The 23,497-nt window shown below is 43.0% G+C and overlaps 1 protein-coding gene across 1 annotated transcript; it reads right to left on the bottom strand.

Moving 5' to 3' along the window:
* Window positions 1–538: 538 nt before the first annotated feature.
* LOC122011119 (alpha-L-fucosidase 1-like) lies at window positions 539–2,468 on the bottom strand. The gene is made up of 3 exons (XM_042567551.1): window positions 1,887–2,468; window positions 1,571–1,810; window positions 539–1,488 (listed from the first exon to the last, which is right to left on the bottom strand). The coding sequence occupies exons 1-3, from the start codon at window positions 2,417–2,419 to the stop codon at window positions 807–809; spliced, it is 1,455 nt and encodes a 484-aa protein (XP_042423485.1). The 5' UTR covers window positions 2,420–2,468; the 3' UTR covers window positions 539–806.
* Window positions 2,469–23,497: the final 21,029 nt, after the last annotated feature.

A 23,497-nucleotide genomic window follows, 5' to 3' on the forward strand; every position in this document is an offset into this window, starting at 1 on the left:
AAATGTGTATGCTTTTTTGCGACGAATTTGGGGACGAAAATTTTATTCGTCGCCAATTTCGTCCCCAAATTCATTGCCAAATTTGCAACAAACCATAATTCGTTCCAAAAGTTGGCATCAAACATTTTGGGATGAAACTGAATTCGTTCCAAAAAATTTTACAATGATTTTTTTTTTAAATTCGTCCCAAAATTCGTCCCAGAAAGCCTATTTTTTGTAGTGGATTGAAAGTCCACTGTCGCGCCGAGTGGGAAAGCTGCTCGGCTGAAAGTCCTCTGCCTGTGTTGTCCACCGTCGGGCCGAGCGGGATAGCCACTCGACTCGATTTTTACACGTCCTTTGAGTGTCGGTCTGATTATTCCCTGTGCCTAAGATGATGGGTCGGTGCTCAACCCCCGATCGGCGTATAACTCACTCGATCGACCACCTGGTCATCCATCTGTTGATCATCTTGACTTTGACCTCCACGCGACAACAGGATGAGACCCCACCTAATCACCGCATCAAAATCCAATTCAACAAAAATGATAATTAAATATTATAGAAACTATTTTTATTAAATTAAATTTATTTTTTCTACCTCTATCAGCTTCATTCTATTTTATAAATCATTTTTTTTTTTTGCTAATAAGTATCTGTTGAAGTTGGAAAGATTGTTGAACAACATGAAATGCAGTGCTCAGCTATTATAAGATTGTTGAACAACATGAAATGGAGTGCTCAGCTATTATAAGATTGTTGAGGTTGGTAAGCTCGAAACAAGAAGAGATAGCGTTGGTTGAATTGCAAATGCATGCTTTGATTCTTTAATTGAATTCCCCAGGGCCGTCAACTGAGGGGTCGTAATGCAGGCCGATGGCTGACAGCAGCGGAGTCCCGCGCGACTTGGTGATCCGAATCTTCACCCGCGCCGCCGTCACCGACGTCGTGAGCCGGTGGAGACGCTTGTGCCCCACCGTCATCCCTTGGGCCACCAGCACGCCGTCGGCGTACACCTCGTGCTCCATGATCCTCTGTCCCAACGCGATCGCTTCCTGGATCCTCACCACGTTGAAGCTCGCTTTGGCCGCCGGCAGCGCGAGCTCTATCCAGTGCGCGCCCTGCTGTTCGCTTCCGTCGGCAGCCCAGAAGGTCTGATCGTCGGAGTCGAGCACGTTGGCGGCTGCGAAGCCGCCGCCCGGACCGCCCCACTCGCTGCTGGCCGTCGCCGCGCTTCCCGTCGCGAGGTCGTTTGAGAAAATGCGAGTGATCGCCGCGCGGAAGTCCTTCAGCCGCTGCGTGTCGTCGCCGGAGACAAGTCCGGTGGTGTTTGGGGGTACGTTGAGCAGCAGAACGCAGTTACGCCCCACGGAATTGTAGTAGATTTCCAAGAGCTGGCTCACCGATTTGGCCGTCTCGTTCTTGTGCCAGAACCACCCTGGCCGGATCGACACGTCACACTCTGCCGGCACCCAGTCCGCGCCTTGCGGATCGCCGGTCTTCAAGTAGCTGCTTCCGGCGATTTAAGTGAGCCAATATCGACAATAAGCCCGAATAGGAAACAAAACTTGATACGATCGATCGTCTTCACCTTAGGAGACTCGCATCTCCGATCCTGAGCAAGCTACGATTGATGGTGGACCAGCAGGGGTCTCCGGCGCTTCCCGACTCGTCTCCGACCCAGCGTAGGTCGGGCCCTGCGTTGGAGAAGATATTGATGGAGCTCTGCAGCTGCTTCACCATCTGGAACCAGTCCTGGAAGTGGTAGTTCATCTCAGTCGCGCCTTCCCCCTTCGCGCCATCGAACCATATCTCCGAAATGCTCCCGTACCTGCAACCCCCAAATCTACCATTTAATTAATACTGATTATATTTGCATTTATTTGAATTCTCACGGCGATTCTGACTTGGTGAGCAATTCATGGAGCTGGGCCATGTAAAACTCGTTGTACTCCTTTTCCCGGCCGTAGGTCTTCTCGTGGCGATCCCACGGCGAGAGGTACAGCCCGACGTCGATCCCTCGAGACCTGGCAGCGTTGGCGAATTCCCCGACGACGTCTCCCTTGCCTCCCTTCCACGGGCTCTTCGCCACCGAGTGATCAGTGTACTGCGACGGCCACAGACAGAACCCATCGTGGTGCTTCGCGGTGAGTATGACCAGTGAGGCGCCGGCAGCCTCGGCGGCGTCCATCCACTGGTTGGCATTCAAACCGGTCGGGTTGAAGAGCGAGGGGCTCTCGGCGCCTGTGCCCCACTCGGCGTCGGTGAAGGTGTTCATGCCGAAGTGGAAGAACATGATGACCTCCCGACGTTGCCAATGGAGCTGCGACGCCGACGGGACGGGCAGCACCGGCGGCGGAGGCGTTGCGGAGTTGGAGAGGCTGAGATGGCACAGGTGAAGGAAGGCCATGATCCAAAACCACGCGCTGCGCCTCACCATGGCCTCTGCTTCACTATTTCGGCGTAGGAACGACTTGGATGGATGGCAAGACGAGAGCAAATTTATAGAACAGAAAATAATAATAATAATAATAATAATAATAATAATAATAATAATTACTTTCTTTATTTACTTATTTATAAAATATATGCAGCTAAGATATATAGAAAATATAGAAATAAATATAATGATAATAACTATGGTATATGATTATAATTGTAATTACAGCGGTAGATACGATAAATCTTTATCGATTAGAATCCATTTATGATCATTATTATTTTTGTCATTATTCATATTTTTAAACTTTGAATCCAATTCTAATATAGAATATATTTTATATAAAATCTCAAACGTAAATACTAACATTTCCAACTATTCAAATTGATTCGATTTGTAATAGTTGGAAGATACCATTTACGTAATTGATATGGTGAGTAAACGAGGGGCCCTATAATATTAGAAAGATAATGGTTAAGAGAATTGGATAGTCAATGATCAAAAGGACATGATAGTCAACAGTCAAGGGAAGATAATGGTTAGACCTCTTCGTTTCACCATCCGTATAACTCCCGGGCAATCACAAACAAGTCAGATACTCAGGTCTAGGCCCTGGGACGGGGTTCTAACTGTTGGTGCAAGTTGCACCAGAATCAAATCTAAGTTTTGATGTTGTCAAAGGTTCAAGTTAAGTTTTGTTATGATCTAACAAGTTGACTAAGTGTGCAGGATGTTTACTCAACCGTGAAAGATCTAATTGGAGGCTAGGCAGGAGAAATCTTAACAGATTGTGGAACCCAGGTGCAAGTCCAAGTAGGTCGAGGGGACCCGAAGCTTAGCAATGTGATCAAGAGGTCTGGAGGACCGAAAATCAAGAGAAAAGTCCTGGGGAGCTGATCAAGGCTGAGTGAAAAGTCCAAACTAGATCTGGAGGATCAAAGTTTGGTAGGTAGGTTGAGGTAAACAAACTGGAGGAGCGACAGTGAGGTCGTGTTTCCGAAGGGAACAACGTAAGGTCGCTGATCCAACTGAAGAAACCGGGAAAGTTTCAAAGTTGAGATCAAGACAGTTCTGCTGTCTTTCATATTACTCCTGCATTATAATATTATTGTTCTAACATCTGTTTTGCAGGAGAATTTTACTTAACACTGTTTTGTAGGTACAACTGAATCGGTCGACCGAATCACTGTATCGATCGACCGAACAAGGCAAAATCACTGCAGTATTCAGACCAGACCAGAACAGAGTCCAAGTCCGATCAAATACTGATCGGTCGACCGAACCTTATGATCGATCGGCCGAACCCAGACTCAGCACAGACAGCAACAATCAGAGCAGAAGGAAAGCACATTAATCGGTCGACCGAACCAATCAGCATTAAAGTTGCATTAACTGTTGATCTCGGCAAATCACGACGAACAAGGAAGGAAGCTGTTCGATCGACCGAAAAAAGAGTTCGGTCAACCGAACCATTAAAGACCAGTTAATGCAGAATATCAAGCCAGCATCAGACTTCAGCCAGGAAGGAAGGGAGCGTGTTCAGTCGACCGAACAGGAGGATCGGTCGACCGAACGTCCAGTATACCTATAAAAGGAGGCTCGAAGTCTAAGGCTAAATAACACTACTGATAATCTAAAAGCTCTTCTCTGCAAACGGATCATGCTACAAGTCATCATCAGTTGTGCAAGATACTTCGTCCGGAAATACCGACCGCGCTTCAACCTTCAATTAGTACTGTCGGTATACTTTACTCGTATTGTATTTAAATACAAATAAGATAGTAGGGCTGTTACTATCTTTTATTTTTGTATCTGTACGATCTGCTTCTTTCCGAAGGATTTCGGAAAGAAGAGTTATAGTGATTGTCCATCGGTGCGGTCAAGGACCGCGGGCCTTCTAGTAGGAGTCGAGCTAGGCTCCGAACGAAGTAAACGAATTCATCTTTTTTTTATTTTCCGCTGCACAATTCTGATTTTAAAGTTAAAGAAGAGTTTTAAAAGAGCACGATATTCACCCCCCCCTCTATCGCTCGCATCCGATCTATCAATTGGTATCAGAGCCTCGTTAGCTCTGAAAGTTCTTAACCGATTTTCAAAGCACTTTTTAAAACTGTTCTCTTTTCTTGTAGAATAATTCTTTTCTCATTTCTATTTTTCAAGCACTACTAATCCCAAGACAAAAGTTTTGGAAATATTTTTCCTTTTATTTTTTTTCTTGCAAAGATGTCGAACTCGTATCAAGAAGGTTACAGTACGGTCCAACCTCCACTATTCAAAGGAGAGAATTTCAGTTATTGGAAGAATAGAATGGAGTGTTATTTGAAGTCCGACATCGAGCTCTGGTTCACAATCTTGAAAGGCTACACTCTTCCAACGAAAGACAGAACAACATTAGAACCAGAAGAATGTACTCCCCAAATGATCAAAAAGGCACAACTGAACTACAAGGCGATTAACACCATTCGGTGTGAGCTCACAATGGAGGAGTTGAACAGAGTAGGCCCCTACGACAACGCCAAAGAACTGTGGGACTCGCTAGTCAAACTACACGAAGGGACCGATGAGTCCAAGGTAAACAAACGAGATTTACTTTTAAATAATTTATTTAATATAAAAATGTTTCCTGGAGAGACGACCTCACAACTACACGCTTGACTGAAGGACATCCTAAACGGCCTCCACCTGATCGGGCATAATCTTGAAAACCGCGACACGATAAGGTACGCTCTGAATTCTTTTCCGAGGAATGCTTTGTGGGCATCAATTGTAGATGCGTACAAAGTTTCTAAGGACATTTCAATACTTAAGTTAGATGAATTATTTTGCGAGTTGGAATTACATGAACAATCTAACATAAGCCATGTTGAGAAAGGAGTTGCTTTGTATGCAGGTCCAAGCAAGGAAACAAAATCAAAAACCAAGATTGAGTCTGAAAGCGAGTCAGACTCCGACTCAATTAATGAAGAAGAGTTAGTCAACATGGTTCGGAGACTTCTGACGAAAAAGAAGTTCAGAAGAAATGTCAAGAAGACACTGCTCAATCAGACCCAAAACAAATCAGAAGTGATTTGTTACGGATGCAACAAAAAGGACATTTCAAAATCGATTGCCCAAATCGGAAGGAAGAAAAGTCTAAATCGACTAGACGAAAGAAGGCTCTTCAAGCGACATGGGACGAGACTTCTTCCGACGAGTCCGACGTGGAGCAAACAAAGCATTCGACCCATCTTGCATTTATGGCAAGAAACGAAAACTCCGACTACGAGTCCGAGAACAACATCAAATTCGAGGAAGGTCGCCAATCCGAAAATCCAAATATGGTAACGATTTATTCCAAGTCTAATTTACTTAAAGTAATTAAATGCTTATTTAAAAAATTGTTAAAATATTAAAAACAAAATAATTTGCTACTTAAGGAAATAGACCACCTTAAACAACAAGTTAACTTGAGTAATTCGACTAACCAAGTTCAAGTCGGAACCTCAACTCAAGTTGAAAAACTTGAGGAAGAGAATTCCAACTTAAAGGGTCAAGTCGAGCGACTCAAGAAAATGTTGAAAAGGTTCGAATTGGGATTCAAGTGTCTAAATATGGTACTTGGGTCGCAACGAGCCGTGTACAATAAATCAGGACTTGGCTACAACTCTAAACAAGCAAACAAATCATATTTATCTTTAATTAGTCAAAAAGTTAGAAGTCAAGTCCAAGCATGGGTCTAAACAAAACATTTAATCAAACCAATTAAACCAAACCTTTACTTGGTCCCTAAGAGTCAAATCCTTTACTTAGATAGACCTTATCTAAGCTATGACTCAGGGGGAGCAACTAGGAAAACAATACAACCAACTTGATTAACCAAACTCAACACTTAGAATTAGATTTATTTTCTGCTTAGAATGGTTAGATGAAAAAGGTTTACCAAACCCTACAACATAGTATCGGAATGGATTGGGATGATAATACGTTAAGAAAACTTTGTCGAAGGCATGTCTAGGCTGAATATGGAATTCTACCTGGTGCACTAGACTTAATGGATCTGACTGAAGCTACCTCAGTCAAACATGGGCTAGTTAGACCAAAATTTAGTATTAAGTTTTTTGGGCGGGAACAATTTGGAAAGTCTTCAGCAAGTGGTCCACCGTTGATACACAAGAAGGTCATAAGCCTCGCCACTGAATTGAAAGTTTATCCTTATGAAGCATGCTTGATTAACCCAAAACTAAGTTTGAATTTAACATGAGTTCAATAACTTTTTCAAACCTAATTAAATTTCAAACTTAATTAAAAACCTAATTAAATTTCAAACTTACTTAAAACTTAATTATTTTAAAACTTAATTTAAAATTATTTTAACTTAAAACTTAATTATTTTAAAACTCAAAATTATTTTAAACTTACTTAAAAATTATTTTAAAACTTAATTAAAACATATTAAAAATTGTTTTAAAACTTAATTAAAAATTATTAAAAACTATTTTAAAACTTATTAAAAACTATTTTAAAAATTATTTTAACTTAAAACTTAATTATTTTAAAACTCAAAATTATTTTAAACTTACTTAAAAATTGTTTTAAAACTTAATTTAAAATTATTAAAAACTATTTTAAAACTTATTAAAAACTATTTTAAAACCTAATTAAAAATTATTTTAAAACTTAAAACTTAATTCAAAGTTATTTTAACTTAAAACTTAATTATTTTAAAACTCAAAATTATTTTAAACTTACTTGAAAATTATTTTAAACTTAATTAAAAATTATTAAAAATAACTTAATTAAAAATTATTTTAAACTTAATTAAAAATTATTTTAAAACTTAATTTAAAAATTATTTTAACTTAAAACTTAATTATTTTAAAACTCAAAATTATTGAAACTTAATCTTTTTAAAAGTTAATTAAAAATTATTTTAAACTTAATTAAAAATTATTTTAAAACTTAATTAAAAATTTTTTAAACTGATCCGGCGATAAGTACGGGGGACCCCTTTGAGGGGAGTCAATGACACGTAGAGGTCAAAAGGCAAAAGGGTCAACCTGAGGGCCAGCCAATCGGGGAAGGGTCGAGTCAACCGGCCGAACGGGTCCGAGCAGAATCAAAGACAACCCGATGGGGAGTCGGGTTTCCGACGCTCATGGTGAACAGGGTCGCCGGGCTGAGCGGGTAGCCCGCTCAGCCGAGGCGTAAACCATCAATGCTGTGAAGGAACAATCTCAATCGAGCACGCGATGGAGTGAAATCTTCCCGGTCGGACCGATACCTATGCCTGGTCGGACCGATGCTTGCCGAGCGGATGGACGCTCGGCTCGGGGAAAAAAGAGACAAGGACAAGGGGACATGGGGGAACATCTTCTGACAACAGGCATGTTCAACGACCAAGCCATACGCAGAATCTTATGACAGAAGGTTCTGTCGTCCCATCAGAGAGGTGCTCAGACTGTAGCAGTATGGTGTCAGGCATGCTCCTCTAGCAAGCCCATACTAAGGTATGGTAAAGGACACGTGTACGCCTCGGTAGGTGTGCATAAGCCTCCTCATAGCTCTATATAAGAGCCCGCAGACTTCGTCGGAGGTACGCGATCTCTCATCTTTGGAGCCACTTCATCGTTTTCCTCTTGCCTGACTTGAGCGTCGGAGGGTCGTCGCCGGGAACCCCTTCCTGGCTCGACTTCCTTGCAGGTTCGCCGGAGATTCGTTCAGCTGGTATGAGATATAGGAGAGCGTCACGTCCCTAGCGTCCGTCGACTCAGCGTTCGGACAGGATCAAATTGGCGCCGTCTGTGGGAACGCACCTGCATCCGAGCGGAAGAGATGGACGAAGCTGGACGACCTCACACCGTGATGCTCTCCCAGGAGGAGCTCGACGCTCTAATCGAGGCAAGAGCAGCTAAGCTCGTGCAGCAACAGAAACAGAAGGCGCAAGCCGAGCAACTGGAGCAACAAGCGACGTTAGCGTCAGGAGGCCGAGCGGCAGCAGAGTTTCGACCGGAAAACATCTCAGCATGGGGCTGAGATAAGGATCCGATCGGCATCCAAGGAAAAGCACCGCCTGCCCCGATTCCATTTCATCGTGCACTATTCCGTACGCCTCCTGAAGTTGCACCAGCTAACCTTGATTGAGGATCTTCATCCGACGAGGCGCCCAGGCGAGACAACAGAAAAGGCAAGGCTCCCCGAACGGATGCCTCCCCTGAGTGGATCAACTGGCAGTTTTCAGAGGCCATCCTGCGGGACCCTCTGCCAAACCATTATGTGCCCTCGGCGATCGGGGAATACAACGGAACCACCGACCCGGAAGACCATCTAGGTAAATTCGACAACACAGCTACACTACATCAATACACAGATGGGGTGAAATGCCGGGTGTTCCTTACCACGCTCTCGGGATCGGCGCAACGATGGTTCCGAAGACTGCCGGACGGATCCATCACCAGCTTTAAAGAGTTCCACATCGCTTTTCTCCATCATTTTGCGAGCAGTCGGCGTTACCAGAAGACCAGTGTTAGTCTATTTGCCATCAAGCAAGAGCCCAAGGAGCCGCTCCGAGCTTATATCCAACGATTCAACCTGGTGGCCATGGATATTCCAACGGCCACCTCAGAAACAATGATGAATGCGTTCACGCAAGGTCTCGTGGACGGTGACTTCTTCCGTTCACTTATTCGAAAGCCGCCCCGAGACTATGATCATATGTTACACCGAGCCAATGAGTACATTAATATGGAGGAAGCCCAGGCGACCCGAAGAAAAGAAGCTCCAACTGAACGGCTAGCCCCTGCCCAGCGGAAGCCGCTCACTGGCCACCAGCCGCCCAGAGGACCGCGAGCCGAAGCAGTCCACCCTCACCACGCAAGGTCCCACGCTATCCAAGATGTAGCCGCCGAGTGGCCCAAACCAAAAAAGAAGGCGACAGCGACACCATGAAGCCGATCGGCGGATATCCAGAAAGTCTCCCGAGCGGTATCATCCTCAGGGGCACGAGGACAATCCCCGGGTATCTAAGGAGTGGCCTAGGCCGTCCACACGGGAGGAAGAAAATAGAAGCAACACGTCCCGGGGCGAAATCAACATCATCTGTGGCAGACCGACCGGAGGTGACTCCAACAGAGCGAGGAAGGCGAGTGTCAGACAACAAAAGATCCATGCGGTCGGCTGCAGTCAAGAACGGGCGAGCGGGCCCGAAATCAGCTTCGGGCCCAGGGACCTTGAGGGAGTCGAAGTGCCACATGAAGACGCCCTCATCATCAAAGCGGTAATAGCTAACTATACTATTCACCGCATTTTCATCGATACAGGCAGCTCGGTCAACATTATATTTAAAAAGGCTTTCGACCAACTGCAAATTGATCGAGCTGAGTTGCTGCCCATGACAACCCCCTCTACGGGTTTACGGGCAATGAAGTTCTACCGGTCGGACAGGTCCGACTGGCTATTTTGTTGGGAGAAGAGCCGCTCAGAAGGACATGGACTGCCAACTTTGTCGTGGTCGACTCTCCCTCAGTATACAATGTTATCCTGGGGCGACCAACGCTTAGTGAGTTCCGAGCGGCCGTCTCCACCTTCTACCAGAAAATTAAGTTCCCTGTTGAAGATAAAGTTGGAGAAGTGAGAGGAGACCAACTGGCGGCTCGGCGATGCTACGTCGAAATGGTCCGAGCCGAAGCTAATTCTGCGCGGAAGACGCCACGGATCGAGGTGAACCCCATAACCGAAAAACCACCCTCTTTGGTTTATGAAGAAAAAGAGGAGGTGCAGATCCACCTGACCCGATCGGAGGCCACCACATTCATTGCGGCCGATCTGGAGGCAAGCCAGAAAAAGGAGGTGATCAAATGTCTCCAGAGAAACTGCGACGTCTTCGTTTGGTCGACGCATGAGCTGCCGGGAATTTCGCCAAGTATAGCACAGCATGAGCTTCACGTTCGACCGGACGCTCAGCCGGTGAAGCAAAGGAAGAGGGACTTTAGCGCCAAACAAAACGTCATCATCCGAGTGGAGGTTGAGAAGCACTTGGAGGCCGACCATATAAGGGAGGTCCAATTCCCAAGCTGGCTCGCAAATGTAGTGCTAGTCTCCAAGCCGGGCAACAAGTGGAGGGTTTGCATCGATTTCCGGGATCTCAACAAAGCATGCCCAAAGGATTTCTACCCTCTGCCCCAGATTGATCAACTAGTGGACTCCACAGCCGGGTGTGAGCTGATATGCATGCTAGACGCCTATCAGGGCTATCATCAGGTGCCGCTCGCCCGCGAAGATCAAGAGAAGGTCAGCTTCGTCACAGCCGACGACACTTACTGTTACAATGTAATGTCGTTCGGACTGAAGAACGCGGGAGCAACCTACCAGCGCTTAATGAACAAGGTATTCAAGGAGCAGATCGGACGCAATTTAGAAGTGTACATGGATAATATTCTCATCAAGTCTGTCTGAGCGGCTGATCTTTTTACGGACATGGAGGAGACCTTCCAAACGCTGAGGAAGCATGGAGTCAAGCTGAACCTTCAGAAATGTTTGTTTGGAGCAAAAGGCGGGCATTTCTTGGGCTATATAGTGACCGAGCGGGGCATAGAGGCAAATCCCAGCAAGGTAAAAACGTTGCAAGATATGTCGCCCCCAAGAAATCTGAGGGAAGTACAGCGCCTGACCGGGCAGATAACTGCATTGTCAAGATTCATCTCTAAGACTGCCGACCGGAGTCTCCCTTTTTTCAAGATCCTACGCAAAGCTACTAAGTTTCATTGGGACGAGGAATGCGATCGGACGTTTGAGTAGCTGAAGACATACCTGAACTCCTTGCCCATGTTAGCCAAGCTAGCTGTAGGTGAGCCGCTCTGTATTTATTTATCTTCAACCGAGCAGGCAGTAGGCTCGGCATTAGTGAGGACGAGCGGTGAAGAACAACCCGTGTACTTCTTGAGCCATATTCTAAAAATGTTGAATCTCGCTACACTGGGCTCGAGAAGCTGGCTTTTGATTTGGTCCTCGCCGCTCGGAGACTTCGTCCTTATTTCCTAGCACATACAATCATCGTCCGGACAAATAGCCCATTGGGAAGAGTGCTGCTGAACCCAGAAGCGTCCGGACGGCTCATCAAATGGACAACGGAGTTGAGTGAATTTGACATTCAGTATCAACCCCGTTCGGCGATAAAGGCGCAGTCCTTAGCAGATTTTGTTACCGAAGTGCAAAATCCCGAGCCCGAAGCTATGTGAAAAATATTTGTGGATGGATCGTCCACTCGGCTCGGGAGCGGGATTGGTGTGCTATTACTATCTCCCCAAGGAGAACGGATGCACCTATCCGTCCGGCTGGACTACAAAGCCACAAATAATGAAGCAGAGTATGAGGCCCTCATAGCCGGCTTGCAGGCATCCCGACATATAGGGGCCGGTCGGGTGACACTCCATTCAGACTCTTAGCTGGCCGCCCAGCAGCTCTCGGGCACTTTTGAGATTAACAACGCTCGGCTCAAGCTCTACGCTGGGGCCTTCGAAAAGCTCAAGACCCACTTCAGAGAAGTCATTATCCAGAAGATACCCCGAGCAGAGAACCAGGCGGCAGATGAGTTAGAAGTTTAATATCACCGATCGTCATCCAGCAGCCAATTGAGCAATTATCCTTGGTGGCGCACATTGACCGGATGGAGGGCCTTGCATTCCCGAGCGATTGGAGGACAGCCATCATGGAGTTTCTGCGCTCGGGTGTGACACCGTCCGATCGGGAGGAAGCCCAGCTATTGAGGAGGAGAGCCGGCCGGTTCACACTCGTTGGAGACCAACTCTACAAGAAGGCTTTCTCCCGCCCACTTTTGAAATGTGTGAGCTCGGAGGACGCGGAGTACATCCTCCAGGAAGTGCACCAAGGATCGTGCGGAGGACATCCGGGCGGGCGATCACTGGCTAGAAAGATCCTGCTGGCCGGATACTTCTGGCCAACCCTGCAAGCAGACGCCGCTCGGACCGTCGCGACGTGCCTCTCCCGCCAGAATTACCACAACGTCTCCCACCGACCGGCGGAGGAGATGAAAACATCTACAGTGTCCTGCCCGTTCGATCAGTGGGGAATGGATATCGTAGGTCCGTTCCCTATGGCGACCGGTCAGCGGAAGTTTCTACTGTTAGTTAGAGCCCTAGAGCCAATCATTTGATGATTGTATGGACTCATTGTATCATATTCTTGTATATTAATAAAGGCATTTGTTTGGTTATTATACTTATTTGTATTAGTGCCAAATAGACTAAGTATAATAGCGTCCTTGAGTAGAAGGTTCATACCTATATCAATCGATTAGTTGAATCGATAGTGAGATGATATAGGGAACACTACTCTAAATCATTCCTAGTCGAGTATTAACATTCAGGGACAATTTTAATGCAATAAGACTAGCATGTAGGTCAGCTCGATGACTTGATCTCACAAGTCATGGATATAGAGATATCAAGCTTACACATGGGTATACATTGGAGAATGTATACTGAATGACCCGCCATGAGAAAGTATCATGGATCGTTATATGAGTGTCATATACTTTCTCATGTGGCTATTAGTATGACTATTAGTCCTTAGACCTGAAGTCACCATGGATCCCTACATAAGGAGTTATGTACTTTGGTTTCGTCAAACGTCACCCGTAACAGGGTGGACTATAAAGGCGATTACTGGGTATGTAACAAATTATGCAGAGGGATGTGAGTGATGTAGATGGGATCTATCCCTCCCATATGACGGGAGCGACATCAATATTCTTTATAGAGTTAGACCACGAAGTGCATGGCCATGCCCAAATGAGTCAACATTAGATGTTGAGCTCATTTGATCGAGTGAGTCTACTTGGAGTTCAAGATTTAGATTGATTAGAGGATGACACGGTCTATGCCTCATATTGATCAATCTAGATGTCTAGAATAGAAGAACAATGTCACATATTTTGTGAGGAGTCACAATTGGTAGTCACAAGGTGATGTCGGATTTCGACATTCTTGTAACTTGGGTAGTAATGATGTGTTGCTAGATACCGCTCATTACTTATGCTCCTAAATGGGTTTAGGGCATTGCCAACGTTACAAGAACCTATAGGGTCACACACTAAGGACAATTAGATGGAGATTTGGTTCATATGATGAACTAAGAGGATTAGATTCATTTGATGAATCATATTGGATTAAGAGTAATCCAAATTGGGCTAATTGAGTTGGACTCAAGTTGATTCATGTATTCAATCAGTATAATTTAGATTATGACTCATTAAATCAACTTAATTTAATGAATTAGATTCATTATATTAAGTTGGCTTGAATCATATGGTTGGATTAGATCAACCATGAGAGAGATTTGATCAAGTTTGACTTGATTTGAGAGGAAGAGAAAAAGTCATGTTTGACTTGACTTTTTGCCACATCACTAGTGAGTTGGCAAGATGTGGACCAATAGGATTGCTCCACATCATCAATGTGTGCCACCTCATGGAGGTTACAAGCCTCCATAGCATTTAATGTGGCCGGCCCACATTAAATGAGGAGTTACACTTGTTGCCATGTCATTTAGTGAGGTGGCAAGATGTGGACCAATAGTGTTGATCCACATCATCCTAGAGTGCCACCTCATGGGGGTTACAACTCTTTAATGGCTCCACATTAATTGCACTTAATGTGGAAATGGGAGTTACACATGTGAAGGTGGCCGGCCACTTGAATGTGTAGAATAATTTTCATTTTGAAATTATTCCATCATTCATTCCTTCTTCTTCCTCCTAGAGTTCTTCTTGCACTCTCCCTCTCCTCCTTCCTTGGGAGAACCACATAGGTGCTAGCACACCTTGGTTTTTGGTCACCTCCATCTAGTGTGTCCGTGTGGATACTTCTAGAGGACCGTACGCTTGACGGTCTTGAGATCCGACACCATTTGGACGAGCGGGATTCGCGTGGGGCGCGCATCAAGGGTAATGATCTTAACTTTAGTGTAGATATAAAGTTTTTACAAACTCGTACAAGAAAAGGTTTTTCGAAAAGTTTTTGTTTACGAATCTTTGCACAAGATCCATGGCTTTGGGTGACTCGGGGTTTCCGCGACGCGGAAAAGCGGTTTTCGCGGCCCGACGAACCCAACATCTACTAGTGGTGGTCGACTACTTTTCCAAATGGGTGGAGGCTGAGCCACTGGCCAAGATCACCGAGTAGATGGTCAAAAGGTTTATCTGGTAGCATATAATCTGTCGGTTCGGCATTCCTCGCCGGCTCATATCTGATAACGGGCGACAGTTCATCGGGAAGCAACTCGAAGAATGGTGCAAAAGTTATGGCATCGAACAACACTTTACTTCCGTGGCGTATCCCCAGAGCAACAGCCAAGCTGAAGTAACCAACCGAGAAATCCTTAGAATTCTTCGGGCTCGACTTAACCACATAGGAGGAAGCTGGGTGGACGAGCTGCCGGGTGTCCTATGGGCTATCCGCACGACCCCAAAGGAGGGAACGGGCGTCACGCCATTCCATTTAGTGTACGGAGGTGAAGCAGTTATCCTAGTTGAAGTCGGCGTAGAGTCCGTCCGGATCCAGAACTATGATAATGACAATGCCAAGCGGAGGAAGATGGAGTTGGACTTGATCGACGAGGAGCGAGCCAAGGCGTCCGTCCGGCTGATGGCATACCGGCAGAGAATGAAGCAGAACTACAACTGGCGCGTGATCCCTAGTGCATTCCAAGTCGGCGACCTAGTGTGCAAGAAAGTAAAGCCGGTCGGGGACGTTAGCAAGCTGGAGGCTCCTTGGGCGGGCCCCTTCAAAGTCATCGAAAAGGTCCGCTGCAAAGGCCATCACGGACTCCATGACAATGTCCGCTGCAAAGGAAAAAGGAGAAAATCAGTTAGCAATCAAGGCGAATGTACAAGTAAAATTCTTACCGAAGCCGCTCGGGAGGGGAGTCCGGATCGGACTCAGGCCAAATATGTACATCACCCCTTCAGGTAAGAACTTGTTGATGTTAAACTTCAGACCGGCTAGCATGTTGGCAGAGTGAAGATAGTCCGGTCGGGTCTTGAACCTCTTTAGCTCAGGGGAGGTTGGCGGTCCGACCTGCCACTGGGTTCGGAAAGCGGCCCGTTTGGGAAGACAAAGATAGAAGTAGTACTCTTTCCAATGTTTATTGGAAGAGGGCAGTTTATTAAAGAAGACTAAACCGGGTCGAGCTTGGAACATGTAAGTACCCAGCTCGGACTGTTTAGGATAATAAAAATAGTAGAAGGCCTCCGGTCGGAGGGGAATGTTGTGGATTTTGAATAAGACAACAACGCCACATAGAAGGCGGAAGGTGTTAGGGACTAAGCTTCCGGGCGGAATGCCAAAAAAATTACAGACTTCTACGATAAAGGGATGGAGTGGAAAGCGCAGACCGGCTATGAACTGGTCACGGAAAAAATAGATAGCTCCGCGCGACGGTTGTGTGGCCGAGCGGAGGGGGTGGGTAAGATAAGTTCAAAGTCAGAGGGGATGTCAAAATTGTCTATCAGAACCTCGGCATCGCGCCGATCGAAGCACGACTCCATGGTGGTATACCATAGGCCAAGGGCTGGGTCTTGAGGTTGAGAAGAACTGGCCATTGTCTGAACGGGCGAAACCACAAAAGGCGAGGAGAGGCAAATGATAGAAAGAAGAAGACGACAAACAATACAGCAACCAGAGAGCGAGAACTCGGCAAAAAACACGAGGATAACAGAGAAGGGGTAAGGACCTTATAAAGAAGTTGAGGATCGAAAGGAGGAGGCTGGAGATCACCGAAAACGGAAAAGCGGGATCGCCGGAAGTCTGAAACGCTAGAGGAAGCTGTGGAGCACGAGAAGGCACAGATGAAGGCGAAGGCTTTATAGGGTTGAGCCCGAGCGGCCTCCACCGTCGGATGCAGGTCACGGGAACCGAAGCACGCATCGGGCCGTCCATTTTAAACCGCCTCGGTCTCGTCACTCGCGACACCGCCGCTGTATGATGACGGCAGCAGTGCCATGTGGCATTCGGCCACTGGAGTGCATTTAATGAGCGCCTTCACGAGACACAGAGCGCATGCCCGGCCTTAATGTTGAAGATTGACGTAAATTTCGAAAGGATCCGAAGAATGTTGGCGTTGACTGAGGTCATAGCTACCCCTGTGGGGGTTGAGCGGAGGATAGTTTCACAGAGACGCCGCTCGGCGTAACTGGCGGTCCAGTCAGTCGGACTAATCACCTCCTTCGACTAGACTTGAAGGGGAGGCAAGTGATCCGGCGATAAGGACGGGAGACCCCTTTAAGGGGAGTCAATGACACGTAGAGGTCAAAAGGCAAAAGGGTCAACCTGAGGGCCAGCCAATCGGGGAAGGGTTGGGTCAACCGGCCGAACGAGTCCGAGCGGAATCAAAGACAACCCGACGGGGAGTCAGGTTTCTGACGCTTATGGTGAACAGGGTCGCCGGGCCAAGCGGGTAGCCCGCTCGACCGAGGCGTAAAGCATCAATGCTGTGAAGGAACAGTCTCAGCCAAGCACGCGATGGAGTGAAATCTTCCCGATCGGCCCGATACCTACGCCCGGTCGGACTGATGCTTGCCGAGCGGATGGACTCTCGGCTCAGGGAAAAAAGAGACAAGGACAAGGGGACATAGGGGAACATCTTCTGACAACAGGCATGTTCAACGACCAAGCCATACGCAGAATCTTACGACAGAAGGTTCTGCCGTCCCATCAGAGAGGTGCTCGGACTGTAGCAGTATGGTGTCAGGCATGCTCCTCTGGCAAGCCCATACTAAGGTATGGTAAAGGACACGTGTACGCCTCGGTAGGTGTGCATAAGCCTCCTCATAGCTCTATATAAGAGCCCGCAGACTTCGTCGGAGGTACGCGATCTCTCATCTTTGGAGCCACTTCATCGTTTTCCTCTTGCCTGACTTGAGTGTCGGAGGGTCGTCGCCGGGAACCCCTTCTCGGCTCGACTTCCTTGCAGGTTCGCCGGAGATTCGTTCAGCTAGTCGGAGATATAGGAGAGCATCACGTCCCCAGCGTCCGTCGACTCAACGTTCGGATAGGATCATAAACTTAATTAAAAATTATTTAAAAACTTAAAATTTAATTAAAAAAATCTTTTTAAAACTTAATTCAAAATTATTTTAAAACTCAATTAAAAATTTTTAAAAATATTTTAAAACTTAATTAAAAATTATTTTAAAACTTAAAACTTAATTTAAAATTATTTTAACTTAAAACTTAATTATTTTAAAACTCAAAATTATTTTAAAACTTTATAAAAATTATTAAAAATTATTTTAAAACTTAATTAAAAATTATTTTGACTTAAAACTTAATTATTTTATAACTCAAAATTATTTTAAAACTTAATTAAAAATTATTTTAAAACTTAACTCAAAATTATTTTAAAACTTAATTAAAAATTATTTTAAAAACTTAATTAATTTTTTTTAAACTTAATTAAAACTTATTTTAAAACTTAATGAAAAATTATTTTAACTTAAAACTTAATTATTTTAAAACCCAAAATTATTTTAAACTTACTTAAAAATTATTTTTAAACATAATTAAAAATTATTTTAAACTTACTTAGAAATTATTTTAAACTTATTAAAAATTATTTGAAAACTTAATTAAAAATCTTTTTAAAACTTAATTAAAAATTATTATTTAAAAAAAACCTTTTTCAAAAACTTTTAATATCTAGTAGATTTGTAGATTTATAAAAGTGTCCAAAATTATTCTTGAAAACCTTTTCAAAAATATTTAAATTTTTTACATTTAGTAAAATTCTTTCATATTTTTAGACTTTTAAAAGTGTTTAAATTTATTATGTTTGAAAAATTCAGGTGAAATATTTTTCTAAAAACTTTGTAAAACTTTAAAACTTAGTAAGATCTTTTTAAAATTTGGTAAAAATTACTATACCTTGAGAATTTTAATGGATTGTTAGTGTTCTTTTACAAATAAAAGGTTAACTCTCTTTATAAACCTTGCTAAACTTTTTAAAGTGTTAATTTTTTCAAACTTTAAGGTTCAATCTTACTTATACTTGGTTTTTGAGTCTTCCCCTATTTTTGATGTGTGTCAAAGGGGGAGAGATAGTGAATTCAGGGGGAGTTGTTTAACTCAGGGGGGAGTTAAAATTTAAAATTGCTTGTTTATTTAATTATTGCATATTTTAACTTAACTTTGAACCTTAGTTGTCAAACATCAAAAAAGGGGGAGATTGTTGGTGCAAGTTGCACCAGAATCAAATCTAAGTTTTGATGTTGTCAAAGGTTCAAGTTAAGTCTTGTTATGATCTAACAAGTTGACTGAGTGTGCAAGATGTTTACTCAACCGGGAAAGACCTAGTTGGAGGCTAGGCAGGAGAAATCTTAGCAGATCGTGGAACCCAGTTGCAAGTCCAAGTAGGTCAAGGGGACCCAAAGCTTGGCAATATGATCAAGAGGTCTGGAGGACTAAAGATCAAGAGAAAAGTCCTGGGGAGCCGATTAAGGCTGAGTGAAAAGTCCAAACTAGATCTGGAGGATCAAAGTTTGGCAGGTAGGTTGAGGTAAACAAACTGGAGGAGCGACAGTGAGGTCGTCTTCCCGAAGGGAACAACCTAAGGTCGCTGATCCAACTGAAGAAACTGGGAAGGTCTCAAAGTTGAGATCAAGACAGTTCTACTGTCTTTCATATTACTCCTGCATTATAATATTATTGTTCTAACATCTATTTTGCAGGAGATTTTTGCTTAACACGGTTTTGTAGGTACAACTGGATCGGTCGACCGAACCACTATATCGGTCGACCGAACAAGGCAAAATCAGTGTAGTATTCAGACTAGACCAGAACAGAGTCCAAGTCCGATCAAATACTGATCGGTCGATTGAACCTTATGATCGGTCGACCGAACCCAGATGACTCAGCACAGACAGCAACGATCAGAGCAAAAGGAAAGCACACTGATCGGTCGACTGAATACATAGATCGGTCAACCGAACCAATCAGCATTAAAGTTGCATTAACTGTTGATCTCGACAAATCACGACGAACAGGGAAGGAAGCTGTTCGGTCGATCGAAAAAAGGGTTCGGTCGACCGAACTATTAAAGACCAGTTAATGCAGAATATCGAGCCAGCATCAGACTCCAGCTAGGAAGGAAGGGAGCGTGTTCAGTCGACCGAACGTCTAGTATACCTATAAAAGGAGGCTCGAAGTCTGAGGCTAAATAACACTACTGATAATCTAAAAGCCCTTCTCTGCAAACGGATCGTGCTACAAGTCATCATCAACTGTGCAAGATACTCCGTCCGGAAATACCGACCGCACTTCAACCTTCAATTAGTACTGTCGGTATACTTTACTCGTATTGCATTTAAATACAAATAAGATAGTAGGGCTATTACTGTTGGTTGCTACTCGGAAAACCTAATGGTTCCACTGTACAAAAATTTTGTACAAAGGTCTGAACCTTTTCCTAGCTACCATGTGTTCTTTTAAATTAAACTTGGATCGCCTGCGGAACTTAACACGTTTGATCCAAAGTTTAATCTATTTGTTCTTTTAGGTTTAGACTTAGATCTCCTGCGGAACTTAACACGTTTGATCCAAATCACCTAGGTTATTAATTCCATTAAATATTAATTTCCAAAATTGGCTTCCAGGACTGGATGGCGAGGCACATGACCTTCTTGGATATGGGAACAACCACCACCGCCTAGACAAAGCCTTTTAAGGAAAGCTAATATTTAATTTCCTTAAATAACTTTAGGTCAACCAAAACGAACAATCAAATCACAAGGAAAAAAAACAAAAGAACACAACATCGAAAGAAAATTCGAAATACTAGAATCGCATGCTTCTTGTATTTGGTATTTTTACAAAGAAGTAAAACTAGTATGATGCGGAAATAAAATACTAGTATACCTTTCTTTTGCAAGAAAAAACCTCTAGGTCTTCTACCGTATTCCTCTTCTAACCTCGGACGTTGTGTGGGCAACGATCTTCCGAGATGAGAACCACCAAGCACCTTCTTCTTCCTTGCAAGTTTCGGCCATCAAAACTTCTCCTAGGATGAAGAGGTTCGGCCACCACCACCATGCTCCAAGGGATGCTAGAAACAAAGCTTTCTTTATCTCCTTCTTATTCTTCTCTAAACTTGATCCGGCCACCATATGAATCTCCACAAGAAGGATGAGGTTCGGCCATCAAAGAGAAGAGAGGAGGAGAGGATGGCCAGCCACAATAATCTAAGCAAAGGAAATTTAATTCAATCAAGAATTAAAACCGTCCTAATTTGTTTCTGGAAATTTTAAAAATAAAATTTCTCTAATAATTTTTATCCCTTCATGATTGATTTATAAAAAGAAAATTTAATAAATTAAAATCTTTCTTTTAAACATGTGGATAAAAAGAAAGTTATCTCTAAAAATTAAAATCTCTTTTAATCTATAAATAAGGAAAGATATCAAATCTTTTCTTAATCTTTTGTAGAAACTTATAAAAGAGAATATTTAATTTTTAAACTCTCTTTTAAATCATGAACATGGTTAAAAAGGAAAGTTTTCTTAAAATTTAAAATCCACCTTTTAATCAACAAATAAGGAAAGATTTCAAATTTTAAACTCTCTTTTAAACATGTAGATGATTTACAAATAAGGAAAGTTTTTACCAAAAATTAAAACCATCCTTTTAATCTACAAATAAGGAAAGAGATTAATCTCTTCTTTTAATCTTTTGTAGAAAACTATAATAGGAAATTTTTAATTTTTAAACTCTCTTTTTAAAACCTTGATATCCACATAAGAAATAATTTTAATAAAAATCCCTTTTAATATTCCAGTGGCCGGCCACCTAAGCTTGGAACCCAAGCTTTGGCCGGCCACCAACTTGGCTCATCCACTTGGTCTTGGCCGGCCCTAGCTTGGGTTCCAAGCTAGCTTGGCCAGCTCCATTGGATGGGTAAGAAGGTGGGTATGTGGTGGGTATAAATCTCTATATACAAAAGGCTACGATAGGGACCGAGAGGAGGAATTGGTTTTGGTCTCCCGATGAAATTAAGCATCCCGTGTTTGCCCCGAACACACAACTTAATTTCATCAATAATAATTAATTCCACTAAAGAACTATTATTGAACTACCGCACCAATCCCAAATTATATTTTGGGCTCCTTCTTATTATGAGTGTGTTAGTCTCCCTGCGTTTAAGATAACAAATGTCCACTAATTAAGTAAGTTACTGACAACTCACTTAATTAATATCTAGCTCCAAGAGTAGTACCACTCAACTTCATCGTCATGTCGGACTAAGTCCACCTGCAGTGTTTAACATGACAATCCTTATGAGCTCCTCTTGGGGACATTCTTAACCTAGATTACTAGGACACAGTTTCCTTCTATAATCAACAACACACACTATAAGTGATATCATTTCCCAACTTATCGGGCTTATTGATTTATCGAACTAAATCTCACCCATTGATAGATTAAAGAAATAAATATCAAATATATGTGCTTGTTATTATATTAGGATTAAGAGCACACACTTCCATAATAACTGAGGTCTTTGTTCCATTATAAAGTCAGTATAAAAAGAAACGACCTCTAATGTTCCTACTCAATACACTCTAAGTGTACTAGTGTAATTATATAGTTAAGAAAAACTAATACCTAATTACACTACGACCTTCCAATGGTTTGTTCCTTTCCATCTTGGTCGTGAGCTACTGTTTATAATTTATAAGTTACTGATAACATGATCTTCAGTGTGTGACACCACACACCATGTTATCTACAATATAAATTAATTGAACAACTACATTTATCATAAATGTAGACATTTGACCAATGTGATTCTTATGTCTAGATAAATGTTTATACCAAAAGCTAGGCTTTTAGTATACATCCTAACAATCTCCCACTTATACTAAAAGACTAAGCTACCATATCTGCTGCCATACATTTGATTCCCAACCCTTTAACATGTCTATCAAAAGCTCTTACCTTAAGGGCCTTAGTGAAAAGATCTATAGGTCATCATCTGATGCAATCTAGGCAGCAACAACTTTTTCTCGTTTATACGATTTCTCGTATTGGGTGGTACTTGCGCTCTATTGTGTTTACTTGCCTTATATACTCATGGTTTCTTCGAGTTTGCTACTGCACCACTATAATTACAATAAATTGTAATAATCTTTGGACAAACCAGAAATTATATCTAAGTCTATCTTGAGGTTATTGAGTTATTCAGCTTTTATGACTACCTCAGAGGTTTGCCATATACTCAGCTTCTATGGTGGAGTCCAGAAAAACACCTATGCTTATCACTCTTCCATAGTTATGTGTTTATCTCCTAAAGTAAACACAAAACCCTGAGGTCGACTTACTATTGTCCCTATGCGACTGGAAGTTAAAATCCGTGCAACCCACAGGGACCAAATTAACTGCCTTGTAAGCTAGCATATAATCTCTAGTGCCTCTAAGGTACTTCAATATATACTTTACTGCAGTCCAAAATCCTTGTCCAGGATTACTTTGATATCTGCTAACTATGCCCTTGGCAAAACAGATTTCTGATCTCGTGCATAACATACATTAGGCTTCCGACAGCCGAAGCATAAAGAACTGCCTTCATTTCCTCTATCTCCTTTGATGTCTACGGAGACATTTGTTTAGATAAAGTTACTCCATGCTAAAAAGGTAAGAAACCTTTCTTGGAGTTTTGCATGCTTAAAACGAGCAAGGATTTTTTCGATATATGAAGCTTGGGATAAGTAAAATATTCTTTTCTTGCGATCCCTTATTACTTTGATCCCATGAATATATACATTCTCCCAAGTCCTTCATATCGAATTGTTTGGACAACCATACCCTTACTTCTGACAACATTTTGATATTATTTCCAACTACCAAAAATGTTATCTACGTATAGTACAAGAAATACCACCACGTTTCCATCACACCTTTTGTATACACAAGACTTATCCGGTTATTAAATAAATCCATAGGTCTGGATTATTTTGATAAGCCGGATGTTCCAAGACCTTGAAGCTTTACCTCAGTCCATAGACTGATTGAACTTGCACACAAGATGCTCTTTGCC

The sequence above is a fragment of the Zingiber officinale genome, chromosome 1A (genome assembly GCF_018446385.1).
Source record: "Zingiber officinale cultivar Zhangliang chromosome 1A, Zo_v1.1, whole genome shotgun sequence".
Lineage (NCBI taxonomy): Eukaryota > Viridiplantae > Streptophyta > Magnoliopsida > Zingiberales > Zingiberaceae > Zingiber > Zingiber officinale.